Genomic DNA, 12,031 nt, shown 5'->3' with positions numbered 1-12,031 from the left:
AACTTTGTGCAAACACATTAAGAATCTCTGTTTTCTATTCACTAAGCAGTCACTTGAATGTCAGACCAGGTTTTTACAATTACTACATGTACACTGTACAAAGTCTTGGAGGAATCTGAGACAAGTAGAATTAAAAGATTGTAGGAATGATTACCTGGACTAAAGACTCGGATCGCCAAGTCTGACTAATATAATACATTTCTTTATCCTGCAATTCTGACTATTTCCATAAGTGACAAAAATGTCCTCACTGCAATGGGGAAAACACACAAGTTAGAGAGAGGCTGGTTTCCTTAATGAAAGCTTTGACATTCTTCTGTTAATTAGATTTCAACTACTTAATACTGTTGATTAAGTTACAGAGCTCATCAATATTTGTAGCATTTGAGAGGGAAAAAAGAGAACTGTTCTCTGCAACCTGTAATACAGATATCCATGCATACTAAAAAGTATACTATAGTCTCATTGTGGTGCACAGGACTTCAGCAGAGCAAATCCCATTTGCAATACAATACTTTCAGTTCCGCCGACGGACAGCACGATGGAAGACCAAGGCTTGTCACAGGCATCGATGAATTTAGCCCCACAACATCCCTCTGAGGTAGGTAAGCGTTATACCCATTTTACAAGGAAGAGAGGCACAGTACCTCAGTGACTTGGTTACGGTCACACTGCAAGTATGGAGTGGGAAGGGCCAGGAACAGAACTTCAACTTCCCTGACACTGAGCCCACTGCTCTATCTAGCCACTCCGAACAGGCTTCATTTAGAGTTACCTAGAATAAAGCCCCATGCATCAAGATGAGGGCGTAGCCTTCAATTACTAAATTCAGAAAGGACTCACGTCACCTCTCTAGTGCCCAACCCTCCACCCCACAGAAAAACATCTTGAGGGGAAGTGACAATGGAACTAAAAATACCAAATTCTGAGACATGAGTATGGAGTTCTTCAGTGAGATTTTGGGTGAGGAGATCAGACAAGTACAGAGTTGACCTGTGGCATAGTGCTTTCTTTCTGCATCTTGAATCTGAAATCCGAGTTCACAGTGACGTTTTGATGTTCTGAAGCTTCTACAACTCTGTGAATGGTTCTGTATCTACGTCTGCACGCACACATAGTGGAAGAGTGTGCTTCAAGAATGAGATCAAACCCAACACTGGAGTTGCTCTACATATGTAGCATTCCATGCTGTCTAAATTCCAACAGGTGTTCTTGGGACAAGGACAGCATTGGGGAAAAACACCGTTTTCTAAATTAAGGGGCAACTCTTTCCAAAGAACACTTTTGTTTAAAGAAAAACATTTAACTTGGGAATGATATAACCATTTTTTGCACTTAGTTAAATTCAAAATAAAATGCACAACAAAGCTGGGTCATGAAAGTTTACAGAACTTAAATATTTATTTTTAAACCATTTTAAACCCCAAAACATTGACATAAGCTACATCTATAAACAGATTTACAGGACTAACAACTACATAAGCTATAGGAGCACTACAATTTGTGTCTATGAAGCAGTTATTTGGTAACCCGTCGGATCAACTGTATATACAACTTTTGCTGCTTTTACACTTATAAAAATATTTCTTTAATCCATAACATTATTGTTTTCAAAACTATTTCCAGACTTTTTTCTCAGATATAAATTCTAATTGAATTTCCGTTATATAGCAGATGAAAGTTTTAAACAGAAACATTTCTTTAAAATTAAAACAAGGAGTTAAAAGTAATTTTTACAGTGTAGGCACCATTGAAGATAATTGTCCTTGGCATATCTAACCACCATCTCTCACAAGTGTCCTTTATATAAAAACGATGTAATGGCCACTTTTGACTAAAAATGCAGAATTGTTTGCACACCGTTACTTTTTCAATATTTGGCAGATATATTTCAGATTCTTTAAAATGACTTTTGTGCAAAACCAGAATGTGCAGGACCCTAAAATAAACACATCCAGCCTTCATCAAAAATAAATTTACACCAACAGTTCCACAGCTAAGTACTGAAATACAATCCCAGGTAAAACTTCAGCATACTATACATACTGGGTTGAAAAGAAAGAAGGATATTGCCCCTCGAGCAGTACCATAAATATATCATTGAAAGCAATTTTATAGTCTTACCTACTTTATGAAAAAAATCACTCTGTACTGCACAGTACTACCTTTTGTGAATGAATATCTATACCTCAATTATTTGCATATTAACTGGTAAATACATATTTAAAATACACTTTCAGAAAATTATAAACAAGTGATGTTGACGTACTGCATTTAATGTACTTTAAGAACAGAAGTGTATAAATATTTTACAGGAAAACACCACCATCAGACAAAACGCTGGTGTTATACTGATAAATACCTCGCAAGCAGGTATCACATGACGCCTGACTTCTCACTGGCTACCTCCCACCTACAGCATACAACGAGCTGTTTTTATACTCAAAAGAAAACAAATGTAAATGAAATCGGACTTCAATTTCTGTCCATTATTGCCAAAGGCCCCCCACCCTGCAACTGTATTGCTTTCAATTTCCTACCATGATGAATAAGATTTATTTACTATTTCTAAATCTGTTCTAAAAGGTAATACATATACTGTACATCAGGATAAACCTGTTGCTACATATCACCTGCAAACTACTGACATATTGCTCTCAAATATATGTAATCATAGAGCTGCCTAAAATACTGTACCAATTTAGAAGTATAATAGATATTGTCGCAGGTTTAGTTTTAGGGTACGATAAAACTATGGTGATCAAAGCAGGTGCTAGAGCAACATCCTACCCACTACATTAAATGTTTGGAATATGCTTGTGAAAAAGTTATTTCTGAAACCTGTTAGTGATTTACAAAAGTTTAACTTATGAATACAAAAGACCTGTACGTTCCCATCGATGTACAGTAACAAAATAGCATCAAAACATACTATACTTGCACTTCCTATCCACTAAAGTAATGGCCACATCTAAAAGCAAAACTGCACCTCAACATTTATCAGGTTAAACAGGTGAAGCTACAATATTAAAAGTTGTTCTTTACAAAATAATTTCCTGAAAATATAAAACCATGTACACCTCACAAAAGAGTTAAGTAGGTTCTTCCAAGTCCTTGATCATCATCATCATCACCATGTTGCAAAGATCCAAAAGGCACAAGGAGCTCATAAGCTAAGCACTGCCAAGCCTGAAGTAGTTTTGGTGGGTTTCACTGGGTCCGTATGAAACAGCAGTCCTTTAGGGGAAGGTTCTTAGGATGACTCATTAACAGAAAACCTATACATGAAAACACACAAAGAAGAACGGTGTTCACTCTATTCCAGCGTTAAACAAGTGCTTTAATCTTATCTCAGAAAAGTTAGCCTTTAACCTGACTGCCTTCAGAGAGAGGAAAAAACCACAGGGGCATTGTTTCCGACAGAAGACCCTTTAAATAACATGCCATGAAATTTTCTTTTAAATTCTTTTAAAGAAAGTAGTCAAGTGTTTATCTGCTCCCCTGATTAAGTTTATAAATGTCTTTTCAACAAGGAACCACAGGCAACATCTATCTTAAGATTGAAGGGTAAATAAAGAACACAGAGAATAATTGTTTTTACCATTCATTTTCCATTTATAGTAATCTGAAGTGTTGCTAGTAATGACGACAATAACCAGAAAGTTTTCTAGAAAGAAATGAAGTTTTCAAATAGAGTCTCCCTTTATTTTGCCACTCTCGCTCATGCTGAGAAGAAGATTCTCCCTACACAAGTGACACTGTTGACCTCAACAGACTGCTTGCACAGAGGTGCTCAGCATGTACAGATGGCAGAATCAGAAGTTGGCAGATAGAGGGAATACACAATACATTTTTACTGTAATGTAGGCATTATATATCATGCAATATGCCTACCAAATTATATGACACTGGACAGGAAAACATTTGGCCCAGCTTCTAGGAGTCCACCTTAAACAATGTGTTATAAATGATCATAAATGTCTTTGATTACACTCAGTCTGTTAAAAAAGCAATAATGTTTTAACATATAGGTGCTACTGTCTTATATTTTATTAGGTTACATAAAAATCAGTGGGGACATAGCACTTTCCAAAGCCCTCAGGCAACGGACATGTCTTTTTCTTGACATTCTGTACATGTTTTGGTAAGATGAAATCTCTCGAAGATCCCTGGTTCTCATCTGTCACTTGTATCCTCCTGGAAGATTTCACGTAGTTCGAACAAATAACTCATCATCAACATTCTAAGCTGGACACTGCTGTCTCTGAATCGAGTGAGCAAAACTGGCGAGGGTCATCCAGACTAGCTTCCACACCCAACAAACAGCATCAATGGCCAATCTCTCCCTCTGGGGGCAGCACGTGGGGTAGAAGTTTCTCCAACTCATGGGGCACAGAGCGGGGGGGGGGGGGGGAGGTTGGGGGGGGGGGGGGGTGGAAGGCAAACCAAGTTGGGTCCCCTCTTACGCGTATGCATATGATTAAAAAGTCTAACTACCTGATGGTGTAGGATTATTTCCACAGCATACTAGTCTCATTTAGTATGTAGGATGGATACACCAGGATTGTCTGGGTAACTGTAACACCGGCATTTCTTAATTTGAGAGCAGAACTTTGCAACCTACACAACATTTTTAATATAATTTATGTACGAAATACTTTTTAAAAAATACACCCCCCCCACCACTTACTTCTGAAATTTCTCCATAAGTTTCTTCACCATCTTATCTGTGATTCCTGGACACGTAGTTTCTGCCATAGAGATGCTCTTCTCGAGTTCTTCGATTGCTTTCTTCCTGCTAGCATTATTTATGTCCTGCTGTTTAAGCTAAGTGAAAGACCAACACAGATGTATGTTAAAGATCTATAAAATTCTTGTACAAATTTCAAAGAGACCTTTGAATTAAAGACTTACCTCAGCAAACACAGGGGTGATTATCATAGTTAAACAACTCAGGGTTTTCACAAGATCTTGATCCTAAAAGTTAGCAAAATATATATATTTAAAATATTCATACATAGCAATCAGTTATGCCTTGCTTCATCATTTTAAAAGACTAGATATTCAACAGACCCTTTGCAACAAATCACAAAAATGTATATATTACCTCAACAAATCTTATGTGATTTGGAAATAAAGGCCTGACATTTCTGAAGCAATGCCACTTAATATATTATAGTTCATTTCTCGGTCAGATTAATTCTATGTAATCCTTTAAAATTAAAATATCTATAGACAGACATTGTGCCATGAGTGCACAGGATTATCTCTGACTAAGTTGCCATGGTCACTGAACTTCACCATCAATTAGTTTGGGGGTTTTACTAGCAGATTTTTTGTACTCTCTTATGAAAAATAAAACTAAGGATTGAAGCCAAAAGTCCCCAGACTATTTTGAGTTTAACTGGCTACTGGTTACTAAATATCACATCCTTACAATAGCTTCAAATCAGCACCAAGAATAAAGAGCTCTTCAGACAGTGCATACCGTTCCATTCTGCAGCTTCTTTGCATCTGGCTTCTTTCGAACTGTAGTAAAACTCCATTCAGGATGAGAATAGTTCTCTTTGTTGCTGGACTCCCTAAAAAAATTACAAGGATCCCTTCTATAATAACAGTCGTCAAACCACAAACTTCACCAGCACAGGGAATGAGCATGCAAATGAAACAGCATAGCTAATGTCATCTGCCTTAAAAATGAAAAATTCCTGTCTATTGAACCTTTATTGTTAAATAAATTAAGTGAACTTTACAAGATCTTATAATTGTAACTCATCCCTACCGGGTTTGTTCCTGCTCATGTAAACTGCAAGCTCTGTGGAGCAAGGACATCATTTTACATGGCCCAATAAAGTGCTTTACAGTTACCTAAGAAAATGATTTGATGTCCAGGAAATGGAAGACTTACAGAATTTTGGCAGGTGAGGGCTGTGCAGGTTTCCATACACACTGCAATCCTGACCTGCAACATCTACTAATTCAACCCTGGGGGCTCTCCTGAGCAAAGACTACTAGTTGTACCAAACTGTATGGTAATTAGGAAGCAAGGACAAAGCGTCCACTAGGGGGTTAGGCTGATCCCATGAAATGCTTGTCACAGAAGAAGAACTGGAATTTAAATGTACAGAGATGAGGCTAGTACACAGGCAAATCACATCATAGGCTCTCGTTTGAGAGCAGAGTTCCATGCAGAATGATGATAGCATAATATAACAGAAGCAGTACGTTACAACTCAACACACACATTAAATACGACTGGTTTCATAAGTTTCAGGAAAGCCATACTAAAACACTAACTGCTAAAACACTTACGAATCAGAACCATCTGAATCAGTTTCATCACTACTGTGCCCTTCTGCCTTCCATCTCTTAAACCGATCAATAAGTTCTGTCAGATAAGAGGTCTTCTTGGCATTTTTCAGAATGAATTTGTGTTTCAGGAGTTCTTTTGCTGTAGGGCGCTATAAAAAGACACAAAGATGTATTAAGTTTTTCCTACACAAAGTTGTGATTTTAAATGCTATTGAAAAACATGATCTCCTCAGCTCAGCCCAGAAGCGAATGTCCATATAGTAACAGGAGCCTTTTAACAAGCCAACACAACCAACATTTATAATATTCTAATATGATTACCCCGTACAGCAACTACAGAATTTATCAATTAATGCTTTCTGTACTAGATAACAGGCACCTGGACAAAGCTGACTGACGAACCATCTCCAATATAATGAGGTTTGTAACCCAGAATAAGTCGGATAAATATAATATTTGTAAGTTTTGCTGGGGTATCATGCAAAGTTGGTCCATTCTTCCTCCTCTTTAGAGATACTGAGTTACACTAGTTCTTTGAGTGCTTTAGGAAGATGGCTCTGTAGCCCATCATCACTTCTTTTTAATCATCTGGATACCTTTAGAGGGGAAAGGGCAAGGGGAGGGGGAGGAGGAGTAAGGTCTAAATAGGGGCAAGGTACTTCCTCTTGCAATGGAAAAGCAAAAGAAGTCTCAGACTCCCACGTTACACCCACCACCTATATCATGTACTTCACAATCAAAATGCCTTGCAAGCATAAAGACAGACACACACAAAAATATACTCACAAACGTTGGGTCCTTATTCAGACATGCATCAATAAATTCTTTAAAAGGTTTGCTGAATTCTCCTAATAGAGTTGGAGGATTGTTTTTTGGAATAAGAAACAGAACTCTCATCGGATGCATGTCAGAGTTGGGTGGCTCTCCTTTGGCTAGTTCAATAGCAGTGATTCCCAAAGACCAAATGTCAGCCTGGGGAAGTGAAATAAAGTAAGTTTTATTCTCACTGAATCTAAAGCCAAAGGCTGAATTCGATAGTATATCCAACAAAAGAGAGTTCTGTAAGAGCTCCTAACAGCCCAATAATTACATATATTATTTTAAACATGGTTACACATATTTTACACACTTAACATAACATAAAAGTGGTAAATATCTTAAAACAAAAAACAAGGGTCAGGAAATTTAAAAAATGCTGTCGGTGGTAAAGTGTCCCAACCCACCGAATAGACCTAGGAGCCGAAGTGGAGTTCGGTGCTTTTGAACAAGTCTACCCAGCATCACCCTCCCTTCCATGATGCAGGTGACATACGTCTGAGCACCAGACACATGCTACATATGTTTTTGGAGAGGAAATAGTATTTCTGAGAACCTTTCATTTTCACTTGATTTTTTTTTGTTTGTTTTTAAGCTCAGCATAACTTACAATAAGCTATTTTGCATAATTAATTGTAAAAAATTGTTTGGTTTTAAGGTGAACTTAGTGTTCTTAAGTTAGTTTTTGAAGAACACTAGTATTTAACCTTTCCCCACTGCCTTTCTTTTGGGGTAGGGGTGGGGGGAAGGGAAGAGAGGCTCAGAGTTGGTCATAATTCAATATGGGAGAAAATAAGTAATCCATCAATGAATTTTCATCATTTTCTCTTTCTTTGCAGATTGTATTTTCCTAATTATTTCCTGAAATAACCAAACAGTTCTAGAAAGGTCTGAAACACCATACTTCTCAAAATTTGAGCCCTGTAACTACTGAAAGAGTCTCTTTAGAGTAGAACTAAAGGAAAAAGTCCCAGTTAATGGTTACAAATCTTACAGTACTCACAGGTATCCATAGTAAATTAGATGTCAGAACTGTAGATATCTTTGTATTTAAATGTGTTTCTTTAGAATTAATCCTTTTTCCCATTCCAGATATTTTCCCCTTATGATACGATATTAATTTTCACACTTGGCAACAGGGTGGATTGATTTAAATCAAGTTTCCCACTGATACTTCTTCACATATTTCTTAAACAGTGGTGCAAATCTGATCACTAAAACATGTTAATTTACAACTCAATACAGTATTTTACAACATTGAGGAGGGTACACTTTGTGTCATTTTTTAGATAACTTGATTTTTATTAATTTAGGAAATAGTACATAATGCTCATTACCTGTGTCAAGCTGCAGATGCAGCAGCAGTACATTAGGAATGGTAAGAACTAAATCTCACACACAATAGCACTTATATTTTATTAAACTAAATCTTAAATGTTACATCCATGTTTCACATTTGCAATTGTAGCAGTCTCCTGGTAGCCGGCTGATGGCTGTCCTTAAACTTTTTTTTTTTTTTTTTAATTTTCAAATTTTATTAACTCTAACAGACAATTCATCACAACACTAAACATACGCTGTCCTTAAAACTTCTACAACCAGCTCTCATTTTCCCTGCTCCCACTGTCATTTTTATTCATAGACAGACAAACAGAACTACAAGTTTTCCTGCTTTTTCAACTCCCAGTCGACTTCTTAGCTTTGTGTGAATAATACCAAATGATGAAAATATTCTCTCTGTGCCTGAAGTGGAAGCTACTGCTGTGAAAACTTGGCTTAGCAACTGAAGGAACTTTGTTTCAAGGTGCCTGGCTAATGATTTCCACCAATTCAGGGGAGTGACTTTGTTCAAAACATCATCAGTAAACATGTATTGTTTAAATGGTTCCGCTCCAGCCCTGAAATTTCTTATGACTGGCATAACTGAGGAGTGATTTTGAGATGCCCAGGCCACGGCAGCATCATCATCTTCTTCAGAAGTTAGGCATCTAACTTTTATATCTGGGGTCGAGAATGTTTGCAAGAAAATGAGGTGGAGTTCGTGCTTGATCCATTCGCTTCTTTATTACCTGCAATTTAACTTTCTGGGGAGGTATTTCTTTCTTCAATGTCTCTTGAAGTGCCGTCCAAATTTTGACAGCATCAGCAGTGCAGCAACAACTTCTCTGAGGTTTGTTTAAGGCTATGGATATAGGCTTCAGTATACTGAGCATACCCTCTACATTCCTCTTGAATCCAGTGTTAGATACTTTGGATGAGATACTTCCATCTATTTTATCACGGTTTTCTTCACCAAGTTTCATGAGAATAGGCCAGTTCTTAATAAATTGTTCAAAACAATCAACCACAGAATTCCATCGAACATCTTGAGGGAGAATGAGTTTGGATCCTCCTGCTCTCTTCAGTGAAGCTGAAGCAAACTGGTTGTTACAGAAGTATTTTGCGACTTCGACAACATTTTCTTTTATTCCTGGAGAAGACGTACTTAAGTCTTTGGCTAAAAGATGCATTAAATGGGCACTGCAGCCATGTTATTAAGAACCATCCTTCCGTTTCTTCCTCTAAGTATCTTCCCATCTTTGCCATGTTTGCAGCATTGTCTGTGACAAAACTGCACACGACAGTTGAATTTTTGTTCAGTTTATTACAGTTTTCACTGCCACTTCTTTTAAATATTCTGTTGTGTGGGCGTTTCCCAATGTATCTATTGTTTCTGAAAGATATGCAACCCCATCTTCTTTTGTCACACAGGCACATATTTCTGGATCATTGTGTACATTGCTCCACCCATCAAGGCTTAAACTGGCAAATTTCCCCTCAGTATTTCTTGCACACTGTTCAGGTTCCTTCTCATACACTGTATCTAGCAACCTTCCACCAATGTCTGCTCTACCAGGTGGAGTGTAGCCTGGTCGTAAGGACTCAACCAGGTCAATGAAGTGTTTATTGTTAACAATGCGAAAAGGAGAATTTGTGGCATAAATGAACCGAGCAATCTTTTCATCTGTGGTGTCTTATTGGTATTTGCTGGTCCTATCTCTTCTTCTTGCACTGCTTACACTTGACACATTTTCCTTTTTTACCCAGGGAAGGAATCTCTTCAAAATATTCCCAGATAGGGTCTCTCTTATGCCCAGAAGCCATGGCAGTTTTTCTGTGGCAAAAGTGTGGATGAATATAGGAAGCTGTGTGTGTACTGAATAATGTCTTCCCTTTTTCTTTCCAGTCCACTCCACTATTCCTTTCTACTCTGCCTCCGTCCTTTGTGTCTCTGTCTTTAAGACAGTGTCTTAACTAACTCCTCTGCCTTGCTTGGCCCAGCTCCACCACCACACAAGCACAGCCCGTGTTTTTCTTTGCACATGTGACTTTAGTCTGCTGAGAAACAGAAACTGAAACAGAAACTGAAAGCCCAGAACTTTCAAGAAGCAAGAACTGGTAGTTAGGCTGGACAGACTAGAGCCATTAATTCATTGTTATGAGATTGTAAGTGTAGGTTTAGCATGTTTGTGATGAGATTTAATTGTAATTGTTAGTTTTTAAACAAGAGAGAATTTTAATATTTTATTGATTTTTTTTTTAAATCATTGATTTTTATCCACCCTGCTTGGCAATCTACTGTGCAAGTAATAATGAGTAAAAAGAACCACCACCATGAGGTAACTTTAAAGTTACAAATGACTCCTGCACTGACAAACAGTATTTAGTGGGTTTTACATATTAAGCCTCCAAGTATAATATATAATATAATAATAATATAAAAATTCTGCTTTCTTGATAAACAGGGAATCCCCAAGTATTCTAGTGTTTCAAAATACAAAAAAGGCGACATGCTATTTCTAAGATAACACAGCCTTTTAACAAAAAGATGAGTTACACAGTTACAGTGTTTATTACAAGTCTGAAGATCATATCACAACAATCATATTCCAGGTTAAGTGTAAGCAGAGGCTATTGTGAGGCTATTAAGTGTTTTTCACTAAAACAATCACAGTTGAAGCAACTAAAGAACGAGGATGTAAAGAGGGTTATCCTGGGAAACCAAGGCAAACGTTGCTTGTGCAAAGAGGGAGACAAATGGAATGTGGGAATCATGGGGGAGATGGAAAGGAGGACTGGGGAAAAAAATCCAACACCAACATACCACAGGGAGGAAAGTAACTTCTAAACAGACTCAGCTGTTTTTCCTTATTGTGTGTGTACAGAGTGTGCCTATCCCGAAGAGAAAATCCACAAACAGGAATAGTGCAACTCTGCATACATTCAGTGGAGAAATTATAACTCCAACCATCCCATTTACTATAACAAGATTACATATTTTCCGTCTCTCTATAGCTTCCCCCTTTCTATCCACATGCAATTCTGCTGTTATATTAAATCTGAATATAAAACTGGTTTTTGACATTTCAACAACAGATAATCAACAAGGGCCCCCCACTGTAATTCTGAGAAGGGAGAACTGTAAAATAATCTACTACAGAGAACAGGTTTATTTCATTGTATCATCTGCGATTTTGAGGGGATACTTCAGACTAGCAGCCAAAGCACTTCTATCTGTATTAGTCTGGTAATCAAAATGTAACCCTTTGCTGGAAGGCCTGAAATTTTCCTAGGGAAGGAATTGTCTGTGACACAGTTTTCTTACACTGCGGATTCGATATTGCATATTTATGCTTCCTCTTAGTCAACCAGGAGCAGTTAAAGAGAAAAAGAAAATTAAAACCACCTTCCCCACCACTCTTGTCCATAATACATGTTCCTATCTAGTCTCATTGTCTTTGGGAAAGTGTGCATCAGAGAGCAGATGGACTCAGTATAACTATCCATAATTCCTAGGAGTTTTCAGTGGACTTCTATTAAAATCGGGTTTGTATCTTCACATCTCAGGGAAACTAGCAGTATC

General features: G+C 37.5%; 1 protein-coding gene across 1 annotated transcript in view; it reads right to left on the bottom strand.

Moving 5' to 3' along the window:
• Positions 1-1,373: 1,373 nt before the first annotated feature.
• STK26 (serine/threonine kinase 26) overlaps positions 1,374-12,031 on the bottom strand; it is a 53,960-nt gene continuing 43,302 nt past the window's right edge. The window contains exons 7-12 of the mRNA XM_067548013.1: positions 7,099-7,284; positions 6,313-6,461; positions 5,489-5,582; positions 4,915-4,977; positions 4,691-4,827; positions 1,374-3,278 (exon numbers count right to left, since the gene is read on the bottom strand). Of these exons, the coding sequence (XP_067404114.1) occupies positions 3,254-3,278; positions 4,691-4,827; positions 4,915-4,977; positions 5,489-5,582; positions 6,313-6,461; positions 7,099-7,284 (654 nt within the window). The 3' untranslated portion in view covers positions 1,374-3,253. The remainder of the gene's footprint in view (positions 3,279-4,690; positions 4,828-4,914; positions 4,978-5,488; positions 5,583-6,312; positions 6,462-7,098; positions 7,285-12,031) is intronic.

The sequence above is a fragment of the Emydura macquarii genome, unplaced genomic scaffold, assembly GCF_026122565.2.
Source record: "Emydura macquarii macquarii isolate MOO-44397 ecotype Brisbane River unplaced genomic scaffold, CSIRO-AGI_Emac_v2 contig_1253, whole genome shotgun sequence".
NCBI classification, from domain to species: Eukaryota; Metazoa; Chordata; order Testudines; family Chelidae; genus Emydura; species Emydura macquarii.
The sequence above is the reverse complement of the archived record's forward strand: the minus strand, read 5'-3'. Positions and strand labels throughout refer to the sequence as shown.